This window comes from Camponotus floridanus, unplaced genomic scaffold (genome assembly GCF_003227725.1).
Source record: "Camponotus floridanus strain SB8 unplaced genomic scaffold, Cflo_v7.5 scaffold52, whole genome shotgun sequence".
Lineage (NCBI taxonomy): Eukaryota > Metazoa > Arthropoda > Insecta > Hymenoptera > Formicidae > Camponotus > Camponotus floridanus.
The window spans coordinates 476,768-504,522 of NW_020229681.1; the positions used below are offsets into that span (position 1 = coordinate 476,768).

The 27,755-nt window shown below is 31.4% G+C and overlaps 1 protein-coding gene across 1 annotated transcript; it reads right to left on the reverse strand.

Annotated features, from left to right (window-relative positions):
- Nucleotides 1-413: 413 nt before the first annotated feature.
- On the reverse strand, nt 414-27,031 carry LOC105259482 (BCL2/adenovirus E1B 19 kDa protein-interacting protein 3). The gene is made up of 6 exons (XM_011271440.3): nt 26,799-27,031; nt 15,333-15,510; nt 11,650-11,737; nt 1,214-1,287; nt 738-890; nt 414-646 (listed from the first exon to the last, which is right to left on the reverse strand). The coding sequence occupies exons 1-6, from the start codon at nt 26,839-26,841 to the stop codon at nt 595-597; spliced, it is 588 nt and encodes a 195-aa protein (XP_011269742.1). The 5' UTR covers nt 26,842-27,031; the 3' UTR covers nt 414-594.
- Between the last annotated feature and the right edge of the window lie 724 nt (nt 27,032-27,755).

A 27,755-nucleotide genomic window follows, 5' to 3' on the forward strand; every position in this document is an offset into this window, starting at 1 on the left:
CTCCGCGCACAAACACACGCATGCGCGCCCGCGCATGCACACACATATACTCACACATTCTCTCTCTTTCGTTTTCCCTTTCTCTTTTACTCTTTCTTCCTCAGTCTCTCTTCTTTCTCTTTCCGTTCTAACAATAATTAGTTTCAGATAAATACTATTCAAGCTATGCCTATAAACTATCGCGGATAGAAACGCATTAGAAACGGTATAAAATGGACATTCGTTTCGTTCATTTTTCTGTTTCTTTCAACAACTATATACGATAGTTTCTTTTCTTCATTTTTTTTTGCCTACTTTTCTCAACCTTTCCTTTCCCTAAGCATATAATGCGCATTACTTATACTTGATATACGCAATTTTTTGAGAAGTACACCGTACAATTAAAAGGGATTGGGGAAGTAAAAGTGCTAATATATAATACAAAGTGCTAATATTATAAATCGGGACAATCGAATTATGTGCTGCGTGTAACTGTTTTTAGGCTCGATCGCCCACCGGCTTATTCAGTCTTTCTTGCATCTCTAGCCTTCCTCTGCGTGCCAGATTCAACCGTGACCAAATCCTGATGCTGACACACCCCGGGAATCATATTCTTCACTCAATGGCGACACGGGACATCATCAAGCCCCGCCTAGTGAGCAGAACGCTACAACAAATTCAGCGAACTTAATTAGCATTCAAAGCAATAACAGCATGGCAATTAACATTACATTCAAGCATGTTACAAATAATTTTACCCTAGACCGGTTCCGATGAGCAGAGACAAAAGATTCGTGAAGAACAGAGTGTAAATGACCTCCTTGGAAAACAATCCGTTCTTTCCCACCTTTGCTGTGCGAATACTATATGTTTTCCTCTTAGTGCCCAGGGGATGTTTAAATTTCCAGTCTCTGTAAAACGATAAGGCATATTATTGAGGCGACTGTTTGCGCATGGCAAAATTTTATTTACAAATATACAATAAATCTTTTAGAGCAGACAAACTAAAAAATTATCATCCTACTCTAATTTTTAATATTTTCTTCAATTTATATTAATTATAGACTCAGTGTAGAAGCAAATTGATAAATTTGCTAGAAATCAATAGTAATTTTAAACGTAGTAATAATTAATAAAATGAAAAATATAAAAAATATCCTAATAAAAGTATAAAAAATATAATAATAAATAAATTTCTACATCAAGATTTTTAAATTAACTGTCAATCTCGTACTTTGGCGGCACCTGGTCCGGTCGGGAGCTCCACTCGTAGATCCAATCCGTGTTCTTTTCTAAAAGTTCGCCCTCCTGCGAAGCAAACGGAAATACGTCGTATTAATCTTCGTAACGATAGACGGAGGATATTTCGTTCCGTTTCGCCATTATCATCTCCCACAGCAAGGAAGATAGATTACAGATTAATCATTTTGTAATATCAGAGGGAGAGGAGATTAATAGGAGGCAGAGAAGAAGAGCGACCAAGAATCGATCGCGCATATCTCTATGAATGACAATCGCGTCGCGAGGAAAAGTGAATGTTCAAGGATGACCTTTGGCGCTCCGCCAACCGTACACAATGTGTGTGTATGCGTGTGTGAGTGTATATCGCAGTATAATACCGATATGGTGCGCAAATACTCGGCGACCTGCGATAAACAACAATGTTTGCGCGACGATGAGGCAAGGTGTAAATTGATGCTGTCAAAAAGAGAAGCAAAGGATTCTCTGCGATGCGAGCAACATTCGGAAATTCTCTTTTAATCCTTTAATCCCAGAAAAATTTAAATTTCTCTCAAGCGGATTTCCCCCCTTCCCTTCTTCCTCCTGGAATGGAAAATTCGTAGTTGGTCCTCTTTCGAACTGGGTCATCGATTTAATGCGCGATATGAAGTACAAAACTATGGACACACGTATACAGATAATTCCATAAAACGCGATTCTCGTAGATATATAGGATGTGTTAAAAATAGCGTCTATGGCATATAAACATTCGATAGCAAACTTAATACTCTGCTTGCCTCAGCTTCGCGATATCGGCCAATCACATTTATTCTCCTCTCAATATCAAGAGCAAGAAAATATTCGCGCGTGCTCGATAACGGGAATCAAATATCGAGAAATAAAAATTTGATACTAATATTTTTTCGAATAAAAACGACATTCGGCGCGTACAAGGGCTTTGTACTGCTATCATCTTACTTGTGCGGGGGCTGAACGATTTGTAGAAATTGTCGGTCGCGATATACTCATGATGTAGGCAATATTCTAGCCATTATTCAACAGATATAAAGCCAATTTTCTTAACAACGGCGATTAATTTTTATATTTAGATACGTAGTAACTAACAAACATTACGTATTTTTTGCGTTGCTTATTAATTATTAAATATAATTTATATTTAAAGAATTATAATTTATATTTAAAATGCAATTATCATCAATAAAAATTTATTAATACGGAGTAATCAAGATATCCATAAAAAAGTAAATATTAATTTAATATAAATTAAATATATTGGAATTAAATTTAATACAAATATAAATTAATAAAAAGAATTGTTTCATTCAATCTTTCGTTTTATTCTCTCTAATGTGAAAAATATAGACAGAACACTTTCTTTGTGCTTTGCACCTTGTACGTATATTCTAACAATAAGTATTAAATCGTTTCAAAATATATTCTGACACACAATGAGTCAATTATCTTTTTTCCTGTTTAAACATTTTATACGTTATTTTTGCCGCAATATCTGAATGGCAATATTTATGGTTATAGAAAGCATTCTCTGGTGATAAAGCTTAATCCTTCCAAATGATTCACAGGCCTATTAATCAGCGCAAAGATTGCGCGCGTAAACGCGTCTTATCACGACATGATTTGTAACTTTACGGGAATCGTTATATTCGCTGGATTATCAGCAATCGAAGAGCAACGAGTAGAAGGATGATATATCTATCGAAGGATGGATTACATGCACGAATTCCTCGCGTTACGTATCCTTTTCAATCGCATTCCAATCGGAAAGCGAACGCTTGAGCTGAAATACCGAGGGAACATTGTTGCTATAAATTTATGAGGTCTGTAATATCAGGTTAGATCGATAAACGGAGACAACTTAATAATCATTGCCGTAGATATCGAGAGAAGGACGATATTTATTTCAAACGCACGCCGTATCATGTCATTAGTGATGCTAATCTAACTCTCTACTGGCTTCTTAAAGAGAGCTACGCAATATGTGAGATAGATTATAATTGTGAAATAATGATAAACTAAGATAATTATGGAAAGTAATTATTATAATTAAAGTAAAAAATAACTGTAGTTTGCTCGTGCACTTTTAATTCAAAGCTTTACCGCGATTTTTAATTAACATTGTGGTTGCCTTTCGTGCAACGACACAATAGTCGAGTAACCGCACACGCAACTGTACGAAAAATAATCGATATACATATTCGCGCGTGTGTACATTGTTTTTTCTACACTTCATTGGTTTTCTTTAATCCATGCGCATTTCTTGATTATGATCGTCGGGTCGCCGCCAATCGTAAAAAGTTACGCGTTCGTCGCTGTTATAAATAACTTTTACGACTGCGTTTCCCTTTTCATCACCTCTTTCGGATCGTATGTGTCATTAAAACATTGATAATAAAGTGTCCAAGTGCGATGTGATATAAAATTTAAATGAAATCCGAATCTAACGAATGCGCGACATGTGATACATTTTGATTCTATCAAGTATGATGTATCTAAAAAAAAATTGTACTCTATTTTATAATTATATTTTATAATTATTAATAACTTATAATATATTAATAATTATTAATATATTATATTAATATTTATATTAATAATTATTAATATATTATTATAATATATTAGTAATTATTAATATCTTATAATAATAAATTAATAATTATAATAATATATCAAATTAATAATATATTAAATAATAATATATTAAATCTTATATTAATATTTTATAATTAATAATATTTTTTCATACATATATATATTCATATTATTACATCACATATTTCACATATATTTATTCTTCTAGAAAATTTTCTAGAAAATACAGGTAGAAACGAGTTTCCAATCAGAAGAAACACAGGTGTGAAAAAGCCAGACGCATTGGATTAAAGTACCGCAAGAAGGCTAATCTTGGATTAGTCTTTTTATTTATTTTCATAATCATTATTTATTTTCCTAATCTCTCTACTTATTTATCTGCTGCTTAATCCAATAATACCGCTCTAAATAAATAATCGATCGAGACATGTCAATGATGTAATTTTTCAAAAAATTTAAAGAAATTAAATTAAAGAAATATGTATTTTATCGTCTTTTATTCTTTTTGCAATTGCAATCAATCAGAAGCAGAAAACAAAAATGTGCCGAACTTATCCCCATGGATGTTCCTCTTCATCCACGCGAGGGTGGGAAAGATTTCATTTTAAACGCTCGATCGATCCGATTCGAAAAAAAGACAGAGTCTCTCGCATTAATTACTCTATCGGTTTTTTTGCAGACGCGTCGGGAAAACGCAATCCCGTCGTCGCGTCAATGGATCGAATATGTTGGCTCAGCATCCGAAAGGAGAATGGATTCGCACGACGGCGCCGACGTCGTGCATGGCGTGAGCTCGACTCAACCGGCGATTGGCCAGTCGATTCTACGACGTTCTCGAGAATGCCTCTCCTCTCGCGTTCTCTCGACGATCTCGGCCTTTTTTCTTCCTGGCGGCAACTTGGAAGGGCGCAATAGCCGTGAAACGTTTGCGACGCGACGGCCTCATTAACAATACATACCACATATGTATCGAGTTGTTCCCGCGCGCGAAGCTACTCGACGTCACTTTCCCTCGATTATAGATTCCCCGACGCGAATCGGAAATTATCGCTTGGAAAATCTGCGTTTCGAATCGTTTTTCTCGTAATTATTTCTTCTGTATATTATTTATTAGGGATATTTATTATATTATATTATTTGTTGAAGATAAATTCGAAATATATTTTTTTTCTAAACGAGATTTAATTCTCCAGACAGAGAATACTAAGAAGAGCCGCGACCGCGAGTGCAATAACCGCGGAATCGCATTACTTCAAGCTCGCGATTTAGAAACCATACATAGTATGTTCTTGATACCAATCGCACTTTTTCTGAATGAAGGTTTCCCTCGGTAGAACTTAATTATTATTTGACACTGTTTCATATAATTGATGATTATATCAATTATCACAACTAATAATTAAATAATTTTAATAATTTTAAATTTTCTGGGAAATAGATGTTTATTGAACGTCATCTATTAATTATTAAATTTGACATCTACTTCGTGTCAAATGCACGTTATTGGAATCAATATGTCATAGATTATTTTATAATTTTTAAAATTTCATAAGAATTTGATAAAAGAATTTAATATTTTATAATTTCATAAAAATTACATTGTATTATATATTTAAAACACAAAATATTAAAAATTCTCAAGAGAAATTTGTAATTGATATTGTTTCACATAATTGATATAATTATATCGTATATATCGACAGTAATTAAATAATTTGATAACTTTGAATCTTCTAAAAAAAATTAGACGTTCAACATCATCTATTGGAATCGATATGTCATAGATTATTTTTATAAAAATTATTAACGCAATTAAATTTGATGGCTACTTCGAGCTAAATACGCGTTATTGCAATCCACATAGATACATAGATTATTTTTAAATTTTTATTAAGAATAAACAATACATATGTATTATTGAATACATCAATAAATTCAAGATACAAAGTATGACAGATAATTGTTCTGAGAAAAAAAAGAACAATAATTTCTCTTCGATATTTCGATTCAATCATATGATATAACGATCTGCAGATCGCGATGTTTCCCATTTAATTAAGTGAAAACGCGTAAGAGTCAGAATATATCCTTGTTCCGCTGCCGCGAATCTTTCCGTGCGTTCACTCGCTACAGCCAGCTGCATCGAGTATGTTTAACGATGCTATTCCGAATGTAGCACGTTAAGCAGCAGATGCAGCAGCATGCGCAGTCGCGATGAAAAATATAAATAAACTAGATGTACTCGCGACTGGCCGAGAAAACACGGCGTCTCTCGAAAACACCCGACATCCGATATGCATTACACTGTTGAAACGTAAGAAGAAGATACGTATCGCGTTACCACTATGCGTTTCTTCGTCGCGAAATTGCGCCCGCAATTTGCACGTACCGCGCGTCCGACGTTGACGCTATTAAACTGACGTTAATCGCGGCGACGCGATTAAGTCAATCTTCAGTGGCTACATTCAATAATGCACGCGACATCGTATCTCGATTAAACGCCCCTCTTCGCGAGCGGCCACATTGCTGACGTTCGTCAATAAAGTTTCTTACGTCACAAAATCGCACAATGCCACGATGACATTACCGATTAAATAATTAGATAGTGACTTTCCTTCAGTTTGCGTGGAGACTGTTTCTTAAGAAAGATACCTTCCAACATTCGCGTATCATTTTATGACAAGGCAAAATCGTATCGAAGTTAAATTATTTAAATAAAAATTAATGAAATTTATCTATAAATATTATTAATATATAATTATTTAAATATTATATATCATAAATTAATTATTAAATATTTAATTAATATTTAATACTTAATAAAATAAATTATTAATATTCAAATAAATTATTTAAAACTTAAAGAAAATTCAGAGAAATATAAATTAATAATGACAAAAATTTAATTAAAATATTATATATAATTAAATACTTATTAAAGTTTATTATTAATGAATTCAAATTGAACAAGTAAAATAACAAATATATATTTCTTCCATTTATTTAACAGAAAGAAATTAAAGTACTTATAAAGAAAGATGAAAATATTTAGGAATCTAATCATTTGTTTATTTTGATTGTCTAAAAATAACCTCGATAATAAAATACAAGTAAATCGCAATTCATGTAAATTATTTATTTCCTTTCTTTTTAATCGATCTATGATTGCGCATACTTAGAATAATCGGAAAGGATAATCTCACATCGCGAAATACATTATTATATAGTTTGATAGTGAGGTATAAAATGTATCGAAGTTAATCCAATATGTGTGTTTCCTCGACCGGTTCGAGACGCATTTACGCGGATACATTTACTTCGAACAAACCGTAACAACCGGTTTGCAGGCGATACCAGAAGAAGAGCAAAAGAACGGGATTATATACGTCGATCGGCTTACGAGATAACGTGATCGTTGCGTTGCATGCGTATCGTTGACGAGATCTCAAGATTTTCACATTGGCAAGATTAAGAAAAGAAAGCGCGATTTTCGATAATAGCACGATTCCTTTAATTGTTATAACAATAAATTTTGAAATGTCCGTGTGCTCTATATACACACTTCTCGTAGTATAATTATATTTTTTCGATTTATCTTTGTTACGTATTTAATTAGAATTTTTTTACATCTCTTTAACCGAGGAAAGGAAATTGTAGATTGTCGACATAATGAAAGTTGGAAAACGATGAGGCAGTAAAAGTACAACGTTTCTCTAACGAATTTCATAGTATTGTGAAGTAATTATGCGAAAGGAAAAAGAAAGTGGGAAGTATTCCGTGTTAAAAAGTATTCCACGTTATACAATTTAAAGCGAGAATGCGCAGATCTTATAAGATAAAAAATACATGTAAACGTTTATTTTGTAGATTTAGATTCTCACTTATAAACTTGATTATAAACCACTTCTAGATATTTTTAGATAGTTTTCACTAGAAATATATCGTTCCTAAAATTATTCTTAAAGATACTAGTCTTCCAAGTAGTTGTAAACACGTAATATATTTCTGCAGTTTTTCTTCGTGCAAACAAGAATGTAAATATAAAAAAATGCGCTTGTAATTAAAAAAAATAATTACTTAAAACAGTATATTTTAACTACACAGAAAAAAGGACATTCTTGTTTTGAAAATATATTTAGTCTTAACATGGAAATCTTGAAATGAGATTATATTACGTTAATTAAAGAAAAATATAATTGTTTGAATAATTGTTTACTTGAATGATGCCATTTTATATAGTTCAATCAAGAAAAATATTTTCCTATGATTTTAAGATTTAATTTTCTTGAATGGAAAAAAAACAATGTTAGATAGAAAATAACATTTTTAAATCAAAGATTATAATTTTCTTAAAGTAGAATTAAATAATTATATATTCTTGATGTGACAATTAGAATATTAAAATAAGACTATAATATTGAAATTTAAAATTATTAAATTCTTCTAAGAAGATTATAAATTGTTGCGTATATACGAAACAATGAACGCCTTAATTCTGTGTATATAACAATATTAAATTAAATAAATTGATAAAGAATACGGCTCTATGTATTTAACAACATGATAATTATGAAACGAGCGATAAGAGCCTAAAAACGCGGATGGTAATGCGTAATTTTTTGTTTTTTTTTTTTAAATATCTTGTGCACGTCTTAAAAAAATTTTTTCGCGAACAATTAATGTTTGAAAAAGGCTCTTATCGCTCGTTTCATAATTATCATAATATTAAATTAAATTATTTAATATTTAATTAATAATATTAAATTAATTTATTTAATATTAAATGATTTAATTAAGTATTATTATATTAAATTATTTAATATTACATTATTTAATAAATATCTTCTCATACAGAGAAATTTTAATATGCGCGAGTATCTTTTTGTCCGATGCACAAAGCGACGACACTCGTTAAAAAATACAGCGAGTGACTCATGGAAAAATCTTATACGATGTTCGTCGCTTCCACTTGTTATTATCGTTTCTCATACCTCACAATATAGTCAGTCTTTGTCTAGAGACTATTTTCGCCCATTCTGGAGAGCATAATAGCGCTTTATTATTCACTCACGTTCAACTTTATCGATAACATCTCGAATTCGTACGATTTTGCGAGAATCATTCGCGTGATTGATGTTACGATTGCTTAGTGAAATTGCTAATCTTTTCCGCGATAACATCCATTTGCTTTTCATGCAACGATAAAATGTGCAAACAGGAGGCTTTGCGCTGATTATCGATCATACTTCTAACAAAGGGACGATTCAAGAAGATGTATTTCTATTGCAAAAGCCTATCGTGCCTCTTAGAGCCTACCATGCCTTTTAGATGCATAATATTTCGAAATGAAATATTTCGCATTTCGTCCTTTGTATAGACCTTCCACTTTATACAGACTTATAAAAAAATGAAACAAATAAAAAAATGACAACAATTTACACGATAATAGCGATTTAAAAACAATCACTTTAAAAATGTAAAGATCATTTAAAAAATATGTATCTTTTTATATTGAAACTACTATATCTTTTTTTACATTGAAACAACTATATTTTCTTTTACATTGAAAAGAAATATAATTAAAGAATCAGATTTATATATGAGAAGAAAAAATATATTTAAAAGCGTAATAAAATAAAATGTAATTAAAAAATTATGTGTGAAAAACGTTTCTCATTACATATCAATTAATCATCATTCAAAATAAGTCATATGATTTTACACGAAGTTATCAAGATTATCAGAGACACGTCTTTTAATCTATCTGATAAAATTATCATTGATTCTGCAAAGATCGCAAAATTACTCCGAAAATTTCCATTGGGAAAAAATTTCTCTCTACTTCAAGTTCAACCAGGAATTGGAGAGCTCGCTGCTCTATTTTTTATGAATGTGAGAGAATTAATTTAAATAACCTTTGAGAATAAATTCGTTGAAAAGTAGGTCGAGCATCGGCTTGAGATTTCTCGAAAATTGGTACCTGATTTATTTATCCATACACGCTGTGCGAAAGTCATCACAAGCAATCACGAGGAAACAATGTCGTGAACCTTGTCGTGCAACCTTTCAATATCTTTCTCAAGAAATCGAGATGTACGCGTGAGAAAAGGAAATTTCGATAATTATATATCGTGTAAAACGCGGACATGTACGAATGTGCGTGGCACACAAATGCTGCATCGTCGAAACTCTCATGAATATACTCGTATGAATAGTTATGGGATAACACGTCGCATTTGCATGCAAATTGTTTCAACTCGCGGTTCTCATAGGTGCGATTCCACAACGGCTGTACACATAATGTGAAAATACCGCATTTGTTCAATACGCAACACTTCTTCTATTTATATTCCCGCGAACACGTTGCTTTTTACTTTACATGTGAATCGTGCAAGAAGAATAAATTAAACGACGTCGTTATTATATAAATCCAAATAAATTTAACCCAGATAAATTTTATTTCATCTCGTTTAGAAATGTACATCGCGTGTATTATAATAAATATAAAATTTTATAAAAGAAAATTTAAAACGAAATTTAAATATGAACATTATATTAAGGAAAGAAATAATTTAATAAAATGTAAAAAGATTTTATATAAAATGGATATATTATATAAAATATTTTAAAAGTAATTTATACACAAAAATATGTAAAAAAAAATTTTTTAATTCTTAATTTTTTATTATCCGCTTTAAACAGACAATATTAATTTTTCTTAATTCAGAGTTATTGCATATTGCGTAATATCGAAAGTCAGCCGAATAAAAGTCTTCGAAAGATATATGTACGGATTTGTTCGTCTTGTGTAACTGGGACATAGTAAAAGAGAGAAAGAAAGACAGAAGGAGGGAAAGAGAAAAAGCGAGAGGGATTCTAGCATCGGATGCAAATCTTTGTGCTATTCGGCATACGTGGTAATTCGCGAATAGCAGAAAGGACAGGGCGCTAATAGAGTCAGTGATCCGAAGACCTTGTATAAAACCATTCAAACCATTCGATAAAACCAGTTGCGCATCATTGCTATAGTCAAATATGCCATGTTATATCAAGTCAGAAAGGTCTTAAGTCAATCGATAATACCTTCTCATCATCTTCTCAAGATATTTAACAAAAAGTTCGAGAAAATTATGAGAATTATTTCCATTATTATAAGAAAAAGAGATTCTAAGTCTTTTTCTCTCTGCAAAATACTTCTACAAAATTTATTCAGTTTATTATTTCAAAAATAATCCAAATAATTTAAAAGTAACTAGTAACTTAAAAAATCGAGGAATAAGTGTTCATTAATAAATATTAAATAAAAGTATATTCATAAATAAATATTCATTACTTTGGCAATCAACAGATTGTAGGAGGAAACAGATTAGATATTTAAATGACACTCATCCTGTGGAGAGAACTTCATGGGAAACGCGCGACAAGCGGAGCACAAAGCTATTTTGCTTCAAGAGCGACCGTACGTAATCTTCAAGTTAAACATCTCTCTCTGTTAACTTTATAACAGTTAAAACTTTGCCCCTGTTTTATGAGAACACGACTACTGCTCACGCATTATGCGGAATGTTCTTGTCAAAAGATAAAAAAATAATACGAAGGCAAAACAGTGTCAATATGGCACAAGTTTTCTGACAAAAAATTCGATCGCGTTAGGTATACTTCTAGGACGCTTATGACAGCTATGACTATAACGCGATAAAATGAGGATGAATATACGTAGTTATGCATACAATGTGCGGATAAATGCGCACGTGGTTTTCTATAGCTATGTCAAATCGCACAGAGAGTACGTAGCAAAGAATTGATTACGAAACTGACCTTGTTGCAGTTGTAATTTATATACACGCCTTTGAGTTCATCTTCAGTCGACAGTTCCGTGTTTGGGCTGTTCGGCGGGCTCTTCGGGCTGCAAATGAAAGAAAACAATATGTTATAATTATAATAGCATAGATAGATGTGAACGATTATTTTCCACCCCGAAATTCTTTCGACCGCGAAATCGTTATTAATTATACTTATTTGTTTAATCAATATTTCTCGATGCTTATTTTAATTTTATTAATGTGTATTCAATCTAAAATTTGATTTATATCTGTATTTCCATATTATTATCTGTATTTGGTATCTTTTTATTTCACCCATATCAGATTTTTGCAAGAAATATCAATCTATTTCGAAAATTATATACATTATATAAAAAATATTTTAAGAATTAAAATAATTCTAATTCATTTAGTGTTGATTTTAAATATTTTAAAAATCAAGTTTCTCTGAATAAATATAAAATCAGTTTTAATTTCTTAGGGAGAATTTATGTATAATATTTTTACAATGTAAAAGAAATTGATTTTATATTTGGTTTTGATATTTTATTTTTTAATATTTTTTTAGGAAAATTATTTGTTGAGGTTTTGTTTTTTTAGAAAAGGGATTTTGTGAGAGAAAATTATTGTAAATTATTTTTAAGGACTTTTTTTATTAAAAACTTTGTTGCAAGGTAGAATATTTTTTATGTACTTGGCGTATTTTTTTTACCTTTCTAAAGTTTTAATCTATTTCGAGAATTTGATATAACAATTATGATAGTCGTCGACATATTTTTTTTAGATACTCGAGAAACGTTAAATATAATTAAATCATAATTCCAATAGTGAAATATTTTTTATAGAATATAAAAGATAGAGAGAATTTTAGAAACAAGGTCAGTTTCATAATTGTTGCATCGAGTAAACGTGAAGTGTGTTAAAAACAAAGTATTTGATGATGGCTCAACAATATGGGCAATATTGTTGAAACAGTTAATAAATTTCTGAAGACTTACGTAACCTGAATATATTACATCATTATATATATCTTTTAATTTGATGTTAATTCTAGAGCGCAGAATATACACATTTTTTCCATCCAATGTTTTCTTTCTATACAATTGATTATTAGATTTACTGAAGTGTCGATGTCGCTTATCGCGCGTTATGAATATAACGTCGACAGCGCGATAAGACGCATTAAAAAATAAACTACGATAAATATGTCGCCTTGGAAGTCGCGACCCCCCACATACATGATTATTGGATTGCGTCGCGAAATCGATCGAGCCCACTCGAGACTTGCGATCCCCCGCAATTATCCTTGAAGTTTGTCACCGATATCGCGACTACAAGGAAAACTTTGGCCCGTTATCGCCGAGATGCATCGCGACAAAAGGCTCCATCGATATCCCTATGATAGTGCACTTATGTTAAATGCGTCGTACGATATCTATGTACACATACCGTTATCCGGTTCTTTTTATGGATTTTTTTTTCGCTCCCTCTCGATAAGCCATCATCGTTTAAATATCTCGCGATCGCTCGAATATCTTGTCTGTTTGATGACTTGTCTTAATATAATCTAAGGCGTGGATTGTACGTAATATTTAATAATTTATTAAATTAATATACGGAGAACAAAGTTCCCCTGATAAATTTTTAAGAGATAGACTGCAAGAGATGCTAGATAATATGTTGAAAAAAATCATATCTAGATATGTTTAAAAAAATAGTATATAAAAAATATTTATCTATAATTTAAAAATTCATTTTCTTCTATATTTATTTCGAGATAGTAAACTCAGAAAAGATTTTTCAAGAGGAGGATATCACTTTTTTTTCATTCTTGTAAGATTAAATTAATCAATTCTAGTCGCAAACGTTACGTTTTATCGTGACAGATTTTTTTCAATAATAAACACCAAAATTTGTTTCTTTGTATCTTGAATATTTAATGTTTGTGTGTTAAAAACATTTGTTAAATCGATGTTGATTTCCTGCCCAAAAGTTTTTCGTCGCTCATAAGGAAACCGGTAGCGACTGCTAAAATATTTGCGAAATACATGCAAATAAAGCAGCGAGAAGCGGATTAATCGTATACTGCGCGACACGTGTCGTTCGTAACGTTCGAGATTTAAGAGAATATTCACTATGCTGCGCAGATATTGTCAATAACAGGATCGCGGCGATTTTAACGCTCGAGATAACGTTACATGGAAAATATAGCGGCCATATAGATGCAAATCGACTTGTCACTTTACTTTAACACCGCGTGCAACGTCAGTTTATTTTGATACCGCGTACATTTTTCGATTTAAAATTCCTCGCGTATTTTCTCCTTTCTTTCTTTGTCGGAAAATATACGTCTAAACTATTTTCGGTAGGTTCAGAGACTTTGTACTCTGTACAAAGATATATTAAGAAATACATGCATTTCTTTGTTTCTTCGCACAAAGCATCGCCTTTGTTCTTCTGCCAAGATATTTGTGTCAATGACACAAATTCTCTCTAATCATGTTAAGAGCCACATGTTAATTTTGTTCTGAATATCGAGACAACAAAAGTAAAAATATAAATGTTTATATTTGTAACTATAAGTTCTCACTCTTTATGCGATGTCTTTATTTTCGACCGTGGATGAGAATCGATTTGATTCCGATTGGAAAGTGCACACAAGCATAGATAAAAATAAAATCAATAATCATGCATCGATCAAATTCTGTTGTATTTGAACTGAAAAATTTATACTAAAGGAGAGACGCGATTTTGTAGCAGAAAAATATAGACTACAAATCTCTTTCGATCTCTTGCATATTAAAATAAAAAAAAGATTAAAATAATATAAAGAATTATAAAATTTAATATAATATTAAAATAATTTTTTCTAATTAAATTTAAAAGATTTATATTAAATTTTAAAAAATATTATAATTTAATATATACACTGCAATGTATTAATGAGATTTAAATTAGTTTTCTTAATTTATATATTTCATGTCTGTTATGGAGTAATTATCGCAATTGCACAATTATTTTTAATCGAGCGTTAATCATCAACGATAAAGTCCAAAAAACAACTTCCGCTTTAAGGCCATTTGAAATCATTTTCGCGATTCGCTAAAAAGTAATCGCGGTCGCGATATAACCAGTGAGTTACGCGTCTTATCTTTTCCGCTCTTATCTATTTCTGGTTTCGAGGAATATCTATGTGTGTGGTACGAATCGCCTGGACTCTGACTTATCCCCGCGACACAACGCTTACTTTCTTACTGCTAAACCCTTTTCAAAGGACAAAAAAGACACGTAGCAGACTTTTTCTCTTGTGTTTCTTGCGTATGAGATGAATCAGAGACGAGTAGATATATAAGTATCTGGTTGAACGGCCGGCTTTGTTAGTCGAGTCTTCAAGCAACGAATACAAGAATCTACTATGTCGTCCACAAGACGTGCTGAGACTCTCAAACACCTCTTTTGAAACCTCGATAAAGCAACTGGACTGTCCACGTTTATAATCGAATGTTGGAAAGTTCTCTAATATCCTCTAGTAGGATACCACTTTAGAGACGTTATAAAAATGTATTTATGTATCAGAGAACTTTTCAACCTTCGAAATCGGAGCGATACTCGAAATAAAATTTTCAGAATGTTGTGGAAAAGTGTCTGCTGATCCGGTCAAACTCGAGTTTTTCTTACCTGTCCCTTGGAGTATCCCGGCGCGAGGACGCCAAGGAATGCTTCGCCGATGAATGTGTGGAATCTCTCTGTGCTTCTCGGAGAAGTCGCAGGTATTCGCGTTCGCCGGTGACGCTGAAAGGTGTCGGCGTTATTCGGGCAGCTAACGGCGGGTCCGGCACAAGCTCCACCCATGATTCTACGCAATTAAAAAGAAAAAAATCTGTTATTTTATGTTTTGTGCTCGTCTGTCTGACTATATTCCTACAGGTTTTCCGGTGGGTTCTCACGTTGCAGCAATTATTCACGGTACCGGTAGTAATAATTTATGATTTCCGCACGCAAGCAATGCATTAAAATTTAAAATTTTACCTCGCATGGAATAAAAGCATAAAAATAAATAACAGTTAATGATTTTATCAATCTATCAATTATTTATATTCGTTATTATTAATTTATTTTATTAATTTATTTGTTTCATTTATATTATTTATTGTATTTTATAAATTTATTTGTTTCATTAATATTATTGTTGAAATTTTTAGACATTTTTTACATTCTTATTGAATTTAACGACGTGTCATTACATAACTTTTCATTTTAATTAAATTTTAATACTAAAATATTTAATTTTGAAATTTATTTCTAATATTTAAAATATGTGCGATTTTGTGAAAAGTTTTTAACACGATAGTGAAAATATATATTCGATATATAATGTATAGAGAATGAGAGTCGTTGAACGATATACACGATGACATATTGTAACATCTTTAAAAATAGAAATACCGGCCATCGTATCGATTAGAGTAACCCTACGAGGTCAAGTTGAAGGGAAATTTCATAAATAATATATCGTCGAGACTTATTTTCCGTATTGATCCATTATATGTAATCAATATTGATTTTTATTACGTATAATATAGATCTTTATGTAAATAAAATTATTAGAAACATAAAATAAATTTAATAATTCAATAATTTAATTTTTAGTATAAAGATAATGAAAAGAGATATTACAAAATTTAGAAAAAATTATACACAATAATCTAAAAAAATAATAATTACATATTTAAAATTTTTCTAAAATATATGTAAATTTATATCACACATATGTTTTAATATATATAATCATTATTTCAATATTCTTTTATTTTTTCAATCGTTTTCTTTTATAAAGATAACTAGAAGATAACCAGATAATCAGAATGCATGAGTCATGATTTTCATCATGTAGAATGTTAACAAGTAAAAACGTGATTAAATATGATTTTATCAATGTCATTACATATACAATAAGTTTTTCAGCTTTGTTCCTTTTACGTAAGCAATATAATATCAAAATAAAATTCTAATAATAAATAACTGTCATGTCGAATCATCGTTCCACTAGAACAATATCATTTTTTTACATGTTAAGAAAAATGTTCAGTGTACATAATAATATAAATGGCGGTAAATCATGCGCGATTCTGATGTTCTTTCTTTCATTAAACAAAGTACAGATTAGCTCGATCGATTTTCTTATTTTATAAATTAAAATTTCTAATTAAGTTTATTAATAAGTTTCTTAATCAATAAAGTGCTTTGTTACAATGAAATCAGAGATTTACATCATAGAATAAAAACATCGTTACTTTAATAATAATAATATAATAGTCGAAATAATATAATTATGGAATTAGGTATTTCTTTTTCTGTAAAGAAAATTTTTCGTGAAGAAAATAATATAAAAATCATATTCTGCAATTTTTATAAATTGACTATATATATATATATATATATATATATATATATATATATATATAATAAATTTATGGCCATTAACATTGACGTATCAAGACAAATCAAGACTCATTGATGTAAGTAGCATGAGTAATCAATTGTTATAGTTATATATACAGCACGATTGAACTGTTGATTCAATGACGTAAAATAGAGATCGTTATTATATTGAAAAACTTTCTCTTGCAAACTATGCGTATGATCAATATCCGTTTTGATTATGAATTATATAACGAAAAATTTAATTGTATATTTTTGTACGATCAGGAATCATAAAACGTATCTGCATTTCTAGTAGCAATTTTTTTCTTTTCCAAACTATAAATTTTGCAATTCATAAGAGCCGCACATTGAAATTATCATATTGAGTATGCCAATGAAAAAAATACACATTTACTTTTCGTTGTTCAGTCGAGGAGAAAATAAAAACTAAATATTCGTCGAATTTCAAAATAAAATTTTATATTTATTAGTGGTTATAAAATTGAATAATAAAATAGATAAAATCAAAATAATATAAAATTGAATTCTCTCTAATAGCAATTTTGGAAATCTATATTTACGAATATAAATAAATATCGAATTACGAATATAAATAAATTATGAATATATTAATTATATATCATTATTTTTATGTGAATGAATTGATTCTCTACATCATTAATAACGTACATTCCGTTAAAATTGTCACCTGTAAAGTAACGTGTATGTAAAACATCCGCGATTATGAATTCTGCTAATGTAGTCAGATAGTAAGGGTGAACTCATCGCTGATGAAATCTCGAGTTCATCTACCGTCGCTGCGATAATTTCCTAACTACATAACAGATATGAATTTATATTCCGCGCTTCAACGCATTTGATTTCCATAATTACAAAACTATTGTGCAAATAATGTACAAAAAAATAATACACGCTATTATTTTATATCCTGTATTTAACGAGTTAGCAAATTTTTCATAGAAATAATTATTAATTAGTCAATTAATTATTAAATTAATATAATTATAGTCAATTAGATTTTCTTTAATAAGCCAGTTGATTTCAATTTCGTTCATCAATCATGATTCAGCTGTCAGGGATATACATTAGAATTATCATCGCCACCATTTTATTGATGATTCAATAAATTCCATTTTAAGACGCGGCTCGATATATTTATGTTAATCGCTAATTATGTATCACAATATGTGCACTTGAGATTAATCAATTGCACATCGATGCGTTGAAGAAAGAAAATTATTGCGCCATTTGAAAACTAACGATACAATCGGGAAGAGAAAACAGAAATGTCGATTAAATGCGATTTATCAATCGCGACGTTCCATTCGTCGGGTTTATACGTGCACTCTTACGCGTCATGTGTAACGCACGTGACATCTGCGATGTGTTGGTGTCGAGCGATTATTGCCACCGCTCTTTCAGCCGCGCAAATCATCCGGGCGGTAAGGTTTACTTCGAGTTCGTTCACCTATTCGTAAATCACATCGCGAGGGACATTTACGCTCGATCTGACGCATCGATATCTCAGACTACAAATTGAACTGAACTCGCTCTAATAAAATATATCTCGAAGAGCGCGATTTTTTTGGAAAAATCATTGCTACCCCAAACAATAATTTTCCAAAACTTCCCTTAAAGAAAAAATACATGAGATAATGAACGAGATTTTATTACGTACATCAATCTATTTTTTTATACGCGAGACACTCTAATGACAATTTTTTTTGTCAGTGGCGAAATAATCGTCGGCATGGAAAGCTGAACAATAAATTTGTCACGCACGAAATTCGCGATTACACGACGAATCTGTCACGCGATTCTTATTTCCGACTATTCAAGCACGTATGCGATTAATGTTCTTGCAAGGATACAAATTGTAAAAATGAATGGTTACGATGCGACTATACATATAAGTGTCGCTCTGTAATTTAATCTACGTCAGCGTATTAATGCATTAAAACCGCAAATCAAGTTTCTCAAGTTGAGTAACAACAAGACATCTTGTTGTTACTAAGAACAATAATGCATCATTTTTTAATTATGTCGATTGCTATTAGTTCATTATTTTTTAATTAAATTATTTTTAATATTTTTAGGAGGCAAGAAAAATATTTTTCTCCCGACACAAGAAATTTCCGCTAGAGTATGCAAGCTCGTGAACAATGGCAGTCAATGACAAGTAGAAGCGACCGCTTTCACATAGATAGATGCGTTACGTCGAGTCGCATTGTTGATTCAACAAAGATACGTGCGATAATATCGAAAATATGATATCGAGCGAGGTCATCAGAAAATGGAAAGAAAATCTATTGGCCAAGCATGTGCGCCGAGCTTGACACATAAATTTTTTATTAACCACGCATTCTGCTTATTGAATGAAAAATGTCATTCTTTAAAAAATATATATGATACGAATTCCAATATAAATATTTACAATATAATTATTTACAAGAAAATTTAAAAATCATTACATTTATATAAATCTTCATTGCTTGTAACAACAATAATTACGTTCATAATCGACGCCATAAAAAATTAGCACCTTGAAAAAATGATCGATAAAAAAAGTAAGATAATAAGCAGCAAATATATATAATATTTATAAATCTCTAGTAATTTTCACATTAAATAAAAAAGCTGGTAACTAATGATATTCGACTTAATTTAATCTGATATTTTATATCGGTATCAAATTTATCAAGACACATTATACAACGCGTAAAACAAGAAAACAATCAATACACGCGGGCAGAATATCTTGTTTCCCGTCGATGTCGACTCTTGTGCAAAATCGCAGTCTGTAAAAAATTTGCGTCGTTTAATTCAGCAAACATCCTCCATATCGTTCAAGTTGATAGCGTCTAGTCATTATGCCTAAATCCGCCGGATTCGCGAGGCGTGTTGACGCCGAGCGCGTGACGGAGGATCGTGTTTGCACGTGCCCGTTGTAGGCAGACGCGTGTCCTTTGCACTTGCATAACTCCTCGCACATGTCTGCAAATTGCGAAGAAATTAACGGCCGCGCGCAATATCCTGTATCCGGATGCGAACCGCGCCATCGGTCTCTTTTGTGCGTCAAATTGTAAACATCGATGGACACCGTTGGAGATCAAAGGCCCGGGGAATCTATTCAGAGCCTCGCAGATTGTTATTACTTGATCAGCAGCGATCTCGTCCGAATCAACATGGATAAATTGCGTCATTTAATCGCGCTGACAAATCGGAGCTTCTACTCGTACGATAAGTCGCTGCGTTATTCGACGACCAAATGCAAATGTAATGCGAAGGTTAAGAATGTAACTGTGAATCGTAATAAAAAATGAAAAATTTTTTGTGTCATTTCATTATTTTATATATAGAATACTCTATGTCTCTTACATAAAATATTTAAATTACGTTAATTATTGATGTATATAAATAACATGTTATTTTTCATGCATACATCTGCATTTCAAATTGACGTCATACGTGCGAGTTTGCACGACTTTGCACGACTTTGTACATTGTAGAATACGACTTCACTTATTTGGAAATGTCAATTTATTTCTAAAGATATCTGTTACCTCAAGTAAAACATGTTATCTAGAAAACTATATTCAAGTTTTCAATCTATTGGCACTATTGGCTCCCTTGTAAATTGATAACTGTTGTTTAACCTTAATTAACTTGACCTTGTATTACTAATCGATGAGAAATTGACATATTATTTTTCTATTGCTTAAAGAGGTGACACCCAAGTAATGGCTTATTTTTAAACATTTATTTCGAATCACGAAATAGACATTATTTTGTATATTTTAGCAATAATTAATATTTATTATCATCAAATAATCATCGAGAATAAATTGATAAAATTGAAAGTATAAAATTCTGAAAAAATGAATATTCTTTCTCTTTCTCTGAAAATTTCTCTCTCTAAAAAACTACATTTGATGTTTTATAATTTTTAAATATGTAAATATAACATTTATTAACTTGATAGAGAAAAAAATATTATTTTTGTACTATCGTTGAATCATTAATAAATATTATAAAGGAGCACGTGTGTGCCTGTCAAAGTGCACGCGCGCGCGTGCTAACAGTAGACAAGTATAATGATAACCACAAGATATGCAAACTGATCCTCAAGAAGTTTTATTGCTTCTCACATGAACGATATTTCTGTAAACAATTTCTGTTACATCGGCAACGAACCACAAATGGAAATATTGCAGTATTTCGTCAAAATTAAACGATGTGGGTATGGTTCAAATGTTCATGCTATATCTTAAGTATTAAAGATGTCGTAAAAATCTTTTGTTACTCGAGAACATCTAAGAAAAAAACCTATTTCAAATGTTATAATTCATCATATATACAGGGTAGCCCCGAACGTTCCAGCCAGACTTTGAAATCTTATAGGAAATTTAATTCTGAACAAAAAATTTCCTATAAACATGGGTCGTAAAATGCTCCTTAAGAAGTTATCGCTCAAAAACCTCTGATGAAGGAAGAGCAAAAGGAAATAAAAGGAAAAGAAAATGAAATAAAAAGAAAATGAAACTAAATAAATTTCTTGAAAAACGTCTTTATTCATTTTCTACTATTACGTGCTATTATTAAAATATTAGTTAAAAAAAAATTTATTTTATTTTCATAAAAGAAAAAGATTTTTATTTTTTATTTTTATCGTTTTTTTTCAAGAAATTTATTTAGTTTCATTTTCTCTTTATTTCATTTTTTTCACCTTTTGCTCTTCCTTCATCATAGGTTTTTGAGCGATAACTTCTTAAGGAAGCATTTTTTCGACCCATATTTATAGGAAATTTTTTGTTCAGAATTAAATTTCCTATAAGATCTCAAAGTCTGGCTGGAACGTTCGGGGCTACCCTGTATATTATAAAGGAAAAGAGTCTTAGTGTTCTACGAAAAAATTTGTATCTTATCAATAAATATATGTAAATAATTATATTCAAATTCGCCGATGCTTTTTCTAAACATTTATTGCACTTATCGCGTGAAAATACCCACAACATTATATTTGAGGCACAAAATTGTCACGTGTCGCGTTTGTAGAATCACCATCGGGTAGCCTTAATCAATTGGATTAAGGACCGGCGACGAACCTTACCGGCTAAAAATAGATACGGACTCCCCCCTCGACCGTCTGTCATTTCGATTAATACACCATGCTCGTTGGCGTGCACGCAGCCGATAAGTATGCTTATATCTGCGATTTAAATTAAACATCCTTTCGTTGACAGCCCGATGGAGATGTAAATGAGCGAACACGTGCCGGTGTTTTCGTATTTATATAGGACGCGATATTGTACAAAATGTGAATTTTCGTGTCATGACACGAAATCAGTATATTAATAAAATTTTAATATTAATAATAATATTTTCAGTATTTTTAATATTATTATTATTTAATATTAAATATTAAATATTATTTAATATTATTATTTAATATTAAATATTATTTAATATTATTATTTAATATTAATATTATTTTCAGTATTTTAATATTAATAATAATATTTTCAGTATTTTTTAAATTCATACTTTAATATCAATTTTTTTGTCATAATACGAATACTTGAAATTTATTGATTTGAAATTTATTTATTTATTTACACGCGATTGTATGATTTGACATACATTGAAACGTGTACGTGAGAGATCGTTCGAGAGAAGATGTAAGAGAGAGAGAGAGAGAGAGAGAGAGAGAGAGAGAGAGAGAGAGAGAGAGAGAGAGAGAGAGAGAGAGAGAGAGAGAGAGAGAGAGAGAGAGAGAGAGAGAGAGAGAGAGAGAGAGAGAGAGAGAGAGAGAAAAAGACTGTCTACATGAACGGAGTCACGTAGACTCCTGGATGCTCTCAGACAGATTTCGGGTCAACGTCGCTTTAATGAGTCAAGTTCCTGAGGAGGATCACGTAGATCCGCTAGAATTATGCGATCGCGTGTTCACAATCATGTAAAAGAACGAGTCGTGAAAGTGACTCATGCTTCTTGGAAATGACCTCCAGATATAGTTACTTCGAAATGCGACGTATGTATCTACAATTTGTTTACTTCTCGCGTGTGGCGTCAATTTCTCTCGATAACATTATGCGCGCATTTTCTCGTTTATTAGAACGATGCATCACGATTCGCACGAAAATAATCAAAAGTAATAGGCGGGGATATTTATATTTCTACGCATTAGAAATTGAATATGTTACGATTCTATTTCCTTTGTTATGTGAGCTATGACGATTTTAAGATTATCGATATCATTGATTAAAATGTAGATAATGAATATCAACATTATCATTTTATCGAGTGATTTTAAATCTAGATTGTCGAACAATTATTATTATTCTGAACAATAAATTTCACTGATCACAATGATAAAATATCAGTTGATTGAATGCTTTTATAAATTAGAAAAAAAACAAAGATGTAACAATGATATTCATTGATATGGTTCTAATCTTACAATTAATCGAATGAGCTGTATGAACTCTTATTAAGCGGCTCATCAGAATCATTTAAATAGAATACTCGAGGCACGCAAGTTTACAGGACGCTGACCCAGTTCTATTCGCGTAGATGACCTAAGAGTTGAAGAAATCAAAGGAAATAATTTTTCAACGGTTTTAAAACTTGGAAAATTTTATCAATAATCCCAGAAGAAAAATTGCATAATAATAATTGTTCGTACCACATTTTAGATATTAATTCATAATCAACGAATATACCAGTCGTTCATAAAAATTAATTAAAAATATTTCTTTCCATTTGTTCTGAAAAAAATGAAAATCTTTTTTAAATAAATCTCTGACCAACCAATTATATATTTGATAATTGCAAAATCAATTCCGTTTCCTTTGGAATTAAATGTCTTGTCATGCAAGTCGTGAATGATTTATGATTGGTTTCCTATGTATATACAAATAAATCACGCGCGTTGTGGATTATAATCTAATCATTAGATTATATCCGCGTGAATGCAGCGGAAATGCACGTAGAAACATAAAATAAAAATTTTTGAGAATAAAACAAAGTAATTTTAATACTACTCTAATATTATTTTTATATTATTTTATTAACATTAATTTTATTTTAATATTATTCATAAAATGTGATTTAATATTATTCTACTCAAACTGAAAATTACGGATAGCGGAATTTTCCAGGAGATACGATGTACATACGAAAGAAAAAATTTAAATATCTTCTAATTTGCGAAACATGCAAATGAATTTATCGTCGAGTCTCGAATTTTTTACTCTCGTCGAACATTAGTTTACTTTATAGTTCATTATCACGACGACAACAGTACTTAACGTTAACGTCTTTGGAAGATATGGTAAGTATAATAATATGCAATGCGCGAGAGAAGAGAAAAATACAGCGGGAGAAAGAAAACAGATAACAACCCGCAGCATGCTCGAGATGAAAACGTCAGGCAGGTGCTTTTTTTCCGTCTTCGCAAAGTAAACAGAGATAATGCTTACAATAATAGAAATCATATCTGTGTACTTAATTCAAGTGACCTTCATACGGGATGAGATTTACGTGCGATAAAGCAAATCATGAGACAAATAATTTCTCTGTTAGATTGGTTGGAAAAAAATTATAAATATTCTAATACACAATGTTTCCTCCACAGAATTATGACACATTAAAGAGAATGAAAATGTAAGGTTCAAAAATATTTCGTTAAATTATCTTAATATGATCTTACTTTCTTCTGATGACGTGAAATTTTTCACGAGAAAAATAAAATGTGATCGATATAAAACATACAAAATTATCTTGAAAAAGAGATTGTTCGAAATTTTGCATATTTTTATGAATGACATATTGATTGTGAATTATTAATAAAAGTTTGACCCATTTCACTGTAAGAGATTAACTATTAAAATTTATTAAGAAAATTTAGTTTAAGATTATGTGCTCGAAAAAATTGGTAAAAAAGAATTGTATAAATAATCTTGAGAAATTATTCATAAATCTAAAAAACATAAATACATGTTTTGCCACATTTATAGAATTAATTTCACGTGATCTATTTCTTATCGAGTCTTTTTTATTGACTAAAATAAAAATTAAAAATGCGCATATTGTGTGAAAATCTTTGCAAACTTCTATAATAAATGTTGAAAATGTTGATATATTGGAAAAAAATGATTCAGCTTGTGCTCGTCCATGTGCCTACAATATTGTATATCTTATGCACATATTTAGCAAATTTATCTTATTATTATACCGTATGACATTCAGGAAAAGCATTGATGCATAAAATACATATAAAGATACATATAAAATACATATAAAATACATATAAAGATAAATTATTTGTATGAAATGTAAATAAATTTCATGACTTTAATTTGGATATTTTTGCAATTATTTTCGAATAAAAAGATAGCACAGATAATTGCGTTGTTGACCACAAAACCATGAATATTCTAGTATTATCTGTTTTACTTATCGAAGGAAGTGGTCTCTAAAAAATATATTTGCTCGTATAAAGAAGTAAGCAACATTTACCGCTAAAATGTTATAAGTATTAAAATTTTACAAAAATACTGATTTTTTTCGAGAGTTTTGTTTAATATTTCGATTTTTTTTATACATATATTATACATATACATATATTTATACATATATTTTATACATATATTTACATATATATATATATATATATATATATATATATATATATATATAGGATGTCCAATAATAACTATATCATCTCTTACGTGCAGATTAAATTAAATAAAAAAATCTCGTTTCATTTTGCGATTTTCATAATTAATGAGACATTAATTAAAAAGGATCGATTAGAAGAAGCAGCACGTTGTTATACGATCGTTAAAGGATGAATACGGTGTTACAATTATACACTTACTGTCATTTGTAGAGCGTTCCTTCCAACGCTTCGCTTACTAAAGTAACCACATGACAGTGGACTGTCTCTTTTTGCCACGTGCTAATAATTAATTATTTCAAAATCACAAAATGATACAGAATTTTTCTGTTTAATCAACTCGCTTTACCTACATACGAGAGATTATTACCGAACATCCTGTATAATATATACATATATTTCGATAACGGGCTTAAATTTCGCTCGATGTACTTCGTGAAGTTGATTTTGCGTCTTGCAATTTTTACCGAAGGACCAGCCAAAGAGCGATTATCGATTCACGAGTGCGACATCAAGAATTGAATCTCCCGTCAGATGTTACGCGTCGGATTGAAAACTCGAAATGGCGCCAAAACTGATGCGACGCAACGCCTACATCGCGCCATGACTACTTCGAAAATTCACCCGCGCCAATTTTCGGAGGCACGTTCAACTCCACGGATTAAACGCCGGATTGTCAGACGAACTAACAGACAAATCATTCCATGCAATATCGAACTCGTCAAATGTCAGCCAAATTTTATTTGTCGATCGTTCTCTCCTCCCCCTCCCTCCTCCTCCTCGATTTCCATGCCGCGGTTCGAAGGATTAAAAATGATGATGCGTCATCATGCAAAATACACGATCGCGAATAGTAAACTGCGTTTGTTTACGCTCGCGTCGCCTGCGATGGAGGAAGGATGCGGGGGAGGGGCACAAGGGGGAGGCTGGCAGAGACATTGCGCGAAATGGCCGCGTCGTCGCGTCTGACAATCGGCGCACCGAGCGTTTGTTTTGTCCCTTATGGACTCTTTACTCACCGCTCAGCTGCTCGTCCGACGCGCACTTGACCGTCGACGACATTGTCCCGGTCGTACGTGGAACACTCACGCGATACGGGAAATCTCGCGGCGAGCGAAAGGAGACGCCGGGAGACGAGGCGCGAATAATGGACGAGATGCGGACGAAACGGACGCCGCGATCGCGATGCGGACACGACGACGATGACAACGACGCACTTGCCGCCACGAGCAACCGCGAGAAAATGCTGCTGCGCAGCCAGCGCTACCGTGCTTTGTTTTGACGCACGTCGGCGCGCGCATGTCAACTGCGGCCCGCCTCGGCCAATCACGTCCCGCCGCGGTGTAAATGTACATATCGCGCGAGCCGACGCTACGTATGTATGTGCATACGTCAATTTCGCGGCGCGTACTCGTACTCCGAAACGAAAGTTGCTCACGGTTGCTCAATATTGCTACACTTGCAGGCGCGCGCGCGCGCGACCGTATCCTCCCACCATTTTTGAAAGGATTAACAATGTCATTCTCCCCTCACGCATAAAATATGGGAGGCGTGGAACAAACTAGGTTTTTTTTTTTAGTACGAAAGTCACGTCACTCTTTTTGTAAACGTTACTGTAGAGACATCTATCGAGAAATAATCTAATTATTTTTAACTGGAGTATAATTGCAGATGGTAACCTTCTATCTTATTTATGTCTTTTTTTCATTATAATATACAAAATTATTATCTGGAAAATATTTGTAAATGGTCCTATTATATTATAATTGAGAGTTTATTATTGTTTTATTATTAATTGTCAAAAATAGAAAATGTTATCTTTTTTAAATTTTTATTTTAAGTATTTTTAAGTATTTATTTTAAGTAATTATTATTTGTTTTTTCTTCATCATAAGATGCAAAATTATTATCTGGAAAATATTTCTAAATAGTTCTAATTATATTTGTTTTATTATTAATTGTCAAAAATAGAAAAT